The sequence below is a fragment of the Salvelinus namaycush genome, unplaced genomic scaffold, assembly GCF_016432855.1.
Source record: "Salvelinus namaycush isolate Seneca unplaced genomic scaffold, SaNama_1.0 Scaffold937, whole genome shotgun sequence".
Lineage (NCBI taxonomy): Eukaryota > Metazoa > Chordata > Actinopteri > Salmoniformes > Salmonidae > Salvelinus > Salvelinus namaycush.
The window spans coordinates 62763-73209 of NW_024061683.1; the positions used below are offsets into that span (position 1 = coordinate 62763).

The window sequence follows — 10447 nt, forward strand, 5'->3', positions numbered from 1 at the left end:
GAGCGGTAGAGATACTCTTAATGATCGGCTATGAAAAGCCAACTGACAATTACTCCTGATTATTATTTGACCATGCTGGTCATTTATGAACATTTGAACATCTTGGCCATGTTCTGTTATAATCTCCACCCGGCACAGCCAGAAGAGGACTGGCCACCCCTCATAGCCTGGTTCCTCTCTAGGTTTCTTCCTAGGTTTTGGCCTTTCTAGGGAGTTTTTCCTAGCCGCCGTGCTTCTACACCTGCATTGCTTGCTGTTTGGGGTTTTATGCTGGGTTTCTGTACAGCACTTCGAGATATTAGCTGATGTACGAAGGGCTATATAAAATAAACTTGATTTGATTTGATGTTTATCTTTCATTTGCTGTATTGGACTTGTGATTTCATGAAATTATATTATATGATATTCCCTGTGGCGCTAGGCTAGGCTATGCTAGTCAGCGTTTCTGATGAGGAGGATCCCGGATCCGGGAGGGTGGGTCGGTCGGTAGAGGTTAACCCACTGTTCCCCGGTAGGCCGTCATTGTAAATAAGAATTTGTTCTTAACTGACTTGCCTTGTAAAATAAAGGTTAAATAAAATAAAATAAAAACATTTTAATATGACAATGTTCGTATTGGTAGTAGTATGAGTTGGGATTATTCCGGTTCATTGATTAGCTAGCTAGCTACATGTCTAAACAAAAGACTCCACTTCGCCAAATGATTACATGATTACGTGTTTGGGGTGATTACAGCCATCTATTGTAAACTCAGCAAAAAAAGAAACGTCCTCTCACTGTCAACTGCGTTTATTTTCAGCAAACTTAACATGTGTAAATATTTGTATGAACATAACAAGATTCAACAACTGAGACATAAACTGAACAAGTTCCACAGACATGTGACTAATAGAAATGGAATCATGTGTCCCTGAACAAAGGGGGGGGGGGGGTCAAAATCAAAAGTAACAGTCAGTATCTGGTGTGGTCACCAGCTGCATTAAGTACTGAAGTGTATCTCCTCATGGACTGCAACAGATTTGCCAGTTCTTGCTGTGAGATGTTACACCACTCTTCCACCAAGGCACCTGCAAGTTCCCGGACATTTCTGGGGGGGAATGGCCCTAGCCCTCACCCTGGCCCTCCCAGACGTGCTCAATGGGATTGAGATCCGGGCTCTTCACTGGCCATGGCAGAACACTGACATTCCTGTCTTGCAAGAAATCACGAACAGAACGAGCAGTATGGCTGGTGGCATTGTCATGCTGGAGGGTCATGTCAGGATGAGCCTGCAGGAAGGGTACCACATGAGGGAGGAGGATGTCTTCCCTGTAACGCACAGCGTTGAGATTGCCTGCAAAGACAACAAGCTCAGTCCGATGATGCTGTAACACACCGCCCCAGACCATGACGGACCCTCCACCTCCAAATTGATCCCGCTCCAGAGTACAGGCCTCGGAGTAACGCTCATTCCTTCGATGATAAACGCGAATCCGAATTCGACGACAAAACCGCGACTCGTCAGTGAAGAGCACTTTTTGCCAGTCCTGTCTGGTCCAGCGACGGTGGGTTTGTGCCCATAGGCGACGTTGTTGCCGGTGATGTCTGGTGAAGACCTGCCTTACAACAGGCCTACAAGCCCTCAGTCCAGCCTCTCTCAGCCTATTGAGGACAGTCTGAGCACTGATGGAGAGATTGTGCATTCCTGGTGTAACTCGGGCAGTTGTTGTTGCCATCCTGTACCTGTCCCGCAGGTGTGATGTTCGGATGTACCGATCCTGTACAGGTGTTGTTACACGTGGTCTGCCACTGTGAGGACAATCAGCTGTCCATACTGTCTCCCTGTAGCGCTGTCTTAGGCGTCTCACAGTACGGACATGGCAATTTATGCCCTGGCCACATCTGCAGTCCTCATACCTCCTTGCAGCATGCCGAAGGCATGTTCACGCAGATGAGCAGGGACCCGTGGCATCTTTCTTTTGGTGTTTTTCAGAGTCAGTAGAAAGGCCTCTTTGGTGTTCTAAGTTATCATAACTGTGGCCTTAATTGCCAACCGTCTATAAGCTGTTAGTGTCTTAACGACCGTTCCACAGGTGTATGTTCATTAATTGTTTATGGTTCATTGAACAAGCATGGGAAACAGTGTTTAAACCCTTTACAACGAAGATCTGTGAAGTTATTTGGATTTCTACGAATTATCTTAGAAAGACAGAGTCCTGAAAAAGGGCTGTTTCTTTTTTTGATGAGATAATTTCATGAACATGTGTACATGTCTAGACAATAGTGACCCATCCACTTCGCTAGATGTTGCTGGGGGGTGGTTATAACATTTCCTTCACATGATCCATCCATTTAGACCAGTGTGTCTGGATAAGTGTCATCTAATAATTGTAAAATATTTATAAAATATTTGTATCAGGACACTTTCTGTTTTTGATATTGCTACTATGCAAGTAACCACTTCACTGTACCATTTACACCTTCTGTATCCTGTGCATTTGACAAATAAACTTTTATTTGATATAGTGTGTGTTTACGACAGACGGTAATGTGAAGAACAACATGATCTGCACCAAAGTCAGATTAGGATATAGGCCAAGGAATAGATAAAGTATATTTTTACCTGGAGTTTTCCCTTATTGTAGGCTACTACTTTTACCACTTTTAGTCTTGAAATATTTGGTTGTTTACTATTTTCTAGCCCTCAGTCTACTTTTATCCAATGTAAAAAACTAAATTTCAAATGTTGCTCCATAGGACTGAATCCAGGCGGTGGGTCACAAGAGAGCGCTTTCTTGGTGGAGCAAAGGATAAAAGGCCTGGCTTAGGAACTGATGAATTTACGACCGCTCAACACCAGTTGAATATGGCCAGTGTCAGTAAACGTTGGCAAAAATGTGTAATAAAATGTTTGCCAGTAGCACAGTTGCAGTCACCAACGCTCTGGATAACATAACAGCCTAACCAGCTCTGCTAGGGCAAGTAAAATGGTCAGAGTGAGCTGTTCTCTCATTTGTGTCTGGAAGTAGCTAGCAAGCTAGCCAACGTTAGCCAGTTAGTTTGGGTGCTTGACTGCTGTTGTTAGGTCAGAACGCTCGGATCAACCCTACCTCTCGGCGAAATAGTCCAGTGTGCGCTCTGAATACTCTGAAATACTCTGAATTTACGAACGGACTATCTGACAATGATCTGAATTTATGAATGCCCGAGCACACTCCGGCACTCAAGATTAAATTTACGAACACACACGTAGTATAAACCAGCCTTTAGTCTTGAAATCTTTGGTTGTTTAGTACATGGCCTCACATGTGAATCCTTAAAGAGATGGGTGAGGTTAAAGCTTAAGAAGGTGTGAACGATGCTGAATGGGTGTAGACCAAGAAAAGCTCTCCTGTAGGTCCCAAATATTCAAGGGCCATTTTCTCAAAAGTGAGGTTACAAGTTGATAAACTTTCAAAGCAGAATTACTTTCCCATTGTTACTCAACGGTAGTGTATGATTGACCATTTTCTAGCTCTGAGTCTCTACTTCGATCCAATGTAAAAAAATTAAAAAAACACAACTGCAAATTTTGCTGCATAAAACCAAATTGAGCCGGTCGGTCACAAATGTCAAAATGAATTTATTGCTAATTGTTTCATTTTTAGCAGCCATATAAAAGTGCGTCACCATCCATCATGTCAGAGTGACATCTGACAAATGTTAAGAGTGAAATCAAATAAATGCAGCCTTTCAGCCTTCTCTCAACCCTCTTCAAGAATAATGGGAGTTTCTTCCTCGGGAGAGTAAGTGAACTGCATCCAAGATTTCCGACCATTTTTCTAAGTAATCTACGATTCATGGACCGTCTACGGTATATCTGGGTTCCATCAGGTTTATATGGCCCAGCTTCACATGCACACTACACTGAGTGCGCACAGGGACCAGCGCGAGCAGGCTCATGTCATCATGGCAGAGATTGGATGAATATAAAATGCCAATATCTCATTTTTTTTTAAATCGTCCTCAGCGACAATTATATGAATAATTAAATGGATGTTTTGTGCACAAAGGTGACGACTAAAGTGACTTATTAGAAATGTTCAAATTTGACTCTATGGGGATGTCTATGGAAATTGTCTTTCTGGGCCGGATGTCAGTTAAACTGCAGTACCGAAGCAAGACTGTAGGATCAGTCGAAACCGTGCTTCCAAACCGGAACCCTGGCCCCTTGGGTGGCATAGCATGGCCCCAGATCTGTTTGTGCTGTATAGCCAATTCCTATGGTCATTGTCAGTGCCAAACATTGAGAATGGCCTGACAGATCTGGAACCAGCAGGCAGTGGTGTGGTGTTCCAGCACTGCAGCCTCTGTCCCCGTCGCTGGCGTGCTGAATGTGGTGCTGACTGTTGTCCCTCCTGTCTCAAAGCGGGGGTCCAGTAAAACTCCCTACTCATCTCCATTAAACACAACCCAGCATCCGACAGCTTCCCTTTCGTTTCATAGTTGCTACCCTCCATTTTATCCCCCCATCCATCCATCCCCCTCCAACGTCGTTTCACATGCCCGCTGAATCAGCTTGGTGTGAAAGCTGTACCATGGTCTTTCATGTCCCTATCTGAATCACATTAAGAGAAAAACAGGGACAGGCCCTAATGAATACATATGACAGGCTGTAGTTGTATATTATATCACAATGTTATGTGAAGCATGGTCTGACTGTCTGCTCACTGTTTACAACAAAGGGAGAACAATGCATTGGAAAGATGTGTATTTGTTGTTGTTCAGCTACACGGATGAAACTGCAGAGAAAACATGAGACTGTTGATACATGTGTATGGAAGCACACACGTGTACACACACACACACACACACACAATATACATACTTAAGTAGGCAGGCACACACACAAACACGTGAGTGCGCACACACATACACACACAAACATGTAAACACACCCACAAACACAAAGACACACACACACAATCTTTAGGAACTATTATGCCTGCCCAAGTCATATACAATCCATGCAATACAAATCAGCAATTCTTTGTATAACCTACTTCACTAGAAGAATAAGAGGACAATAGGATGGGAGTCAACTAACCTCCTTAGCAATATCTGAACAAGTTTTTTTACCATCAATATTGTGCTTTACTTATTTGACAATGGCTAGCCCTTAGACCCTTTAAGTGAACGTGTGAATCGTTTGAATGTTTCATCGGCCCTTGGGATTACAGCTTCCAAAGCCACAGCAATATCGATTACAGAAAAATAAAACAGTCATATTGTACTGTCGTGAACTGTTAGAATTCTATGACTACTATTCCTTTCAAAGGACTGAATCCATACAATATTCTCAAGTTTCTCAAAGATGATCCTCATATTGTAATTTTCAGTTAATAGAAAAATGTAATGGCATTTTCCAATAACCTTGAAATCTATAGGCCTATACATAATACAGTAGTACCTATGGTAACGAATAGCTGTACATTACTGTCCTGGATGTCTATTATATGATGTAAAACCAACAAATAAAAATAACAATGTCCTTAATATAAAACTAAGCTATACATTTTGAAAAGATTTCTCTGTGTGTCTATGTTTTTAGAGCATGCATTGCACATCATAATATCACTTCTGTATTCATCCTCTCATGTTCAACACAATGCCACTGATCCCTCTACTTTAACACACACACACACAAACACACACAAATACACACACACACAAATACACATGCACACCAACCCCTTCTCATTGTATCCTTCGCACAACAATTAGTATTCCCGCTCATTCTAAAATAAGAAGGCTTGTGTGTGCGCACGTGCTTGCGCATTTCTGCACAAGTGTGTGTGTGTGTGTGTGTGTGTGTGTGTGTGTGTGTGTGTGTGTGTGTGTGTGTGTGTGTGTGTGTGTGTGTATGTGCTTGCGCATGTCTGCACAAGTGTGTGTGTGTGTGTGTGTGTGTGTGTGTGTGTGTGTGTGTGTGTGTGTGTGTGTGTGTGTGTGTGTGTGTGTGTGTGTGTGTGTGTGTGTATGTGCTTGTGCATGCCTGCACAAGTGTGCGTGTGTGTGTATGGAGCGCAGCTCATAGTGAATAGATTTAATTTAAATCCTTGTGGGTTCCATTGTACTGAATTAATTAATTAATAAAAAACAAAGTTTCAAGGACCTCTTCGGGAAGCTCTTCAAATCAAAGTCCAATTTTAACAGGTCCTTATTTAAACATGAGAGAGGGCAAAGTGTTGCAAGATGAGTCCAATGCCACAAGGCTAATGTGCAGTCTATGCATATGAAATAGTGGGGGAGATAAAGAAAACCACAATCGGTTCTATCTTGTTTCGCTCCATTGCCTTGGTGATGAATTCAAGCGAGTCTGTTATCGGGGTAATTTGCAACACACACACACACACCCTCTGTGCATGAATGGCAAATGGTTTTCTAATTGCATTGAAATGCTAATCAAATGCACCTTGTGTGTGGTGATTAATGACCATGATGAGTTACTTATACTTTAATGTTCAAGATGATTTAATTACGTAGCACACACACACGCGTACACACACTCACTTATGACCTTTTCTATTAGTGATCACACCACAGATAAGTCTTATCAATGACAAAGGGTACACTGCCCTAGCTACTACACCTGGAGAATAGTATAAATCCATGGAATACAGTTACAGCATTCTCTGTTCTCTCTCATGTAAGGTGTTCAGACAAACACACACACACAAACCTTTCATACGATATATGCAGTCTGCACATATAACAGTTCAGCTAAACCATCAATTGAGATGATCAAAATGAGGTTGAAACTGAAATATGAGGATTTAACAACAATGCATGAAAGCAAAGCCATACCTACGGTTTTCACTGCAGACAAATTTGATGGTGCAAATGTAGAACTGAAATTTGCATCTACAAACCATTTAAAATGAAGAAAAATTGTAAATGATGGTTATTATTTTAAATATGATGTATTAATTTATTATCATTTCATTCATTATGTATTCTTACAGTGATTATTGTTTTATAAATAGAAATATATTTTACGTGGGATTAAATCTGTTTTGCCAGATAAACAAATTAGCAATACTTGATATGGCATAAAAATACAAAATACAAACAAATCTAATTAAACAAATAAAGAGAGGCTATTCATATTCTTGAGATTAATTGCTTAGTTTAAACAATGGAGAGAGTAGCCTACTGTAGGAGCGCAGTGAAGTGGGGTGAGTAGCAGTAGCCACCTTTTCCACTTTTGCTGCTACTGATAAGGGCCACTTCGCTGTGATTTGTGCCTCTAGCAAACACGTCCTGGGAAGTGTTGTGAAGTGACAGACAGCATGGCAGCTTAACATTATCTGCTCTCTGGTCGTTAAACTATCAAAATAAATCAAGTGTAGGGGCCGGGCCAGGGAGAGAGCATAAACAAACACTTGACTTGCCGGAGATCGTGCTTTTTGGAGGGGGCTCAGGCAAACACACACAGATAAGCTAAGTATTCCATAACCTAAGGTTATTATCTAGCTGCAAACCACTGACTTGAATGTGTGATAGGATAGACAGGCTAGCCTACTTCTGTGAGTCAGTGTGTAAAAAAATGCTTTTTTAGCAATGTTCTGTATATGAAGTGTATAAAGAGAGTGTGTGCTGTGTGCCATCATTCTTGTCAGAAAAAAAGGGTCTCTCATAGACCGTATAAAACAGGTCTGTCTATAGCCATGGAACAGGCCGTTCAGAATGCACAGGTTGACATTTTCCAATTGTAGCCGGCTAACCTTTTTGAAAAGGACATTTATCTAATTCAGTGTCAGAGAGAGAGAGAAACAGAGAGAATACATTTTTGATTGTTTATTTCACTTTTGTTTATGATCTATTTCACTTGCTTTGACAATGTTAACATATGTTTTCCATGCCAATAAAGCCCTTTGAATTGAATTGAGAGAGAGAAACCATTTCAGAGACACATATTTATCTCAGATTACACAGACCCACAATGAATTTTGAAAACAAATCCAATCATTTAAAAAAAAAATGTTTTTATTGAATATCCGAAACATACAATATACTTGCAGTGAAGCCGCTCAACAACTACACCCGCACCAGTCATCCAACAGACTCCCATTCAGAGCGACACACAGAAGCATCCAGGGTCAATGCCCTGCTCAAGGGCACGATGACAGATCTCCCACCAGGCCAAAAAACGTGAACCCGAACCCTCCAAGATCCCCGCACAGTTCCCCAATAGCTATCCCTCAACCATTCGAGACCCCTCCCACAGTCCCCCCAGAAGAAAAAACATCTATAAAAAATACAATTAATTCCATTCCCCAACCCCAAGAACCCCCCAATGCACCAACAACCAAGGGAAAAAAGGGGAAAAAAGGAAAAAACCAAAGGACATCAAGGACAACTCAAATCAGAACAGTAATGCCAACTGTGTATGTTTGTGTGCATGTCTGGCACTATTACATGTATGTGTGTGTTCTTGTATGTGTTTATTTGAATGAGAGTGTGTGTATATGCATGTGTACAAACACCTGCACAGCATCAGCCTCAGGCAAACCAGCATTAGCTGTAAAAACACTGCCCAACAATTCCAATCTTGATAAACTTGTCAAGGCAGAGGGAGGGAGGTGTCGAAGCAGAGGGAGGGAGGTGTCAAGGCAGAGGGAGGGAGGTGTCAAGGCAGAGGGAGGGAGTTGTCAAGGCAGAGGGAGGGAGGTGTCGAAGCAGAGGGAGGGAGGTCTCAAGGCAGAGGGAAGGAGGTGTCAAGGCAGAGGGAGGGAGGTGTCAAGGCAGAGGGAGGGAGGTGTCAAGGCAGAGGGAGGGAGGTGTCAAGGCAGAGGGAGGGAGGTGTCAAGGCAGAGGGAGGGAGGTGTCAAGGCAGAGGGAGGGAGGTGTCGAAGCAGAGGGAGGGAGGTGTCAAGGCAGAGGGAGGGAGGTGTCAAGGCAGAGGGAGGGAGGTGTCAAGGCAGAGGGAGGGAGGTGTCAAGGCAGAGGGAGGGAGGTGTCAAGGCAGAGGGAGGGAGGTGTCAAGGCAGAGGGAGGGAGGTGTCAAGGCAGAGGGAGGGAGGTGTCAAGGCACAGCTTGCCCATGTTTACTCTGTACATTCCTCAACCCCGTGTAGGGACCTGGGGATCACATACTGTCTGTGTCCCAAATGGCACCCTATTCCCCATAGAGCTCTGGTCAAAATAAATACACAATGTAGAGAGTAGGGTGGCATTTGAGACATCGCACCTGAACATACATCAGCCTGCTGTAGGGAGCTGTTTCCACATCCAGAATGTATTAACCAAGTGTGTACAGATGAAATATGACAAGGCTAGGACTAGGAGGAACACTTCAAGCATAGGGCCATGTCACAGTGACAGGACAAAAAAAAGTGAGTTGTTACAAATTAACTCAATGGCTGCTCTACAAGTCATTTGAGAACATTTCTGTAAAATAAATTATGGCCAATAAAGTATTTATTCTCTTCTATTGTTTAATTCTTGAAGAAGTTTTCTAACTAGTCACTTAACACTCAGAGACAGGTACACCCTACAACACTCTTTATGGCACATTAGGGTGATTTAGGAGGCAATGATGGGGGTGTGGGAGTCACAAGTGAAGTGTGTGTGTGTGTGTGTGTGTGTGTGTGTGTGTGTGTGTGTGTGTGTGTGTGTGTGTGTGTGTGTGTTGGGCATATTTCATGTCTGGTCATTAAGCATATTAGACAAGAGGAAATGAGAAGACAGGAAACACTGTGAGGAAGGGTGCATGGACACAATATAAAGAGATAATCAGAGAGATAGCGGGATCAATCGGACAAGCCAGGCACATCATGGCTATTATAATTTGATTATGTCATTGTTATGATAGGCTACAGTTATTAGGCTACTAGGCTGTTGACACATGAAATGAAAGGGAAGGGAACAAAAGTGAACCTACACTGTGCGCTCCGGCGGTGTTGCCAGTCTCTCTGAGCGAGCCCGCTGAAGCACGCTTTCAGTGCCTTCTCTTGCAGCATGCACGAAGAGGGACGCGAAGTGTAGAAATCCAACATTTGTCCCGGGCTCACCGCTAGCACATCCATACAGTCAAACATGATGTCCCTTAGTCGCAACAGTCACCCTGTTATTGTGTGCCTTTAAAGGGTCATTGAGGTGTGGGTAAGAATCGCAAACATAAGTGCACACAACTCCATCAAATTCTGACCCTTTTTTGGCACGTAAAATCTTGGTCTTCTTCCTAGACTAAAACAATCAAGAACTATGACAGACAACACCGCTAAAAGCTTGTAATTGACCCAAATTATGATTTGCCATTTTCCTCCGGAGTCCGGTTGTTGCAATGAAAAGGTGTCAGTCAGCTCCGTAACGTCCCAACGTGTTTATCGTATAAATGTTTTGTACGGTCCCGTCCCGTGCCGTGCCATTAACAACACCGTCCTCGCTCGAGCCCGCCGTATTGAAAATATTTTTCTTATAAATA

General features: G+C 42.8%; 1 protein-coding gene across 1 annotated transcript in view; it reads right to left on the minus strand.

The window, feature by feature from the left end:
* LOC120043473 (retinoic acid receptor beta-like) overlaps positions 1-10061 on the minus strand; it is a gene marked incomplete at its 3' end in the record, with an annotated part of 39562 nt that extends 29501 nt beyond the window's left edge. Inside the window, exon 1 of the mRNA XM_038988066.1 lies at positions 9905-10061. Coding sequence (XP_038843994.1) covers positions 9905-10061 — 157 coding nt within the window. The remainder of the gene's footprint in view (positions 1-9904) is intronic.
* Between the last annotated feature and the right edge of the window lie 386 nt (positions 10062-10447).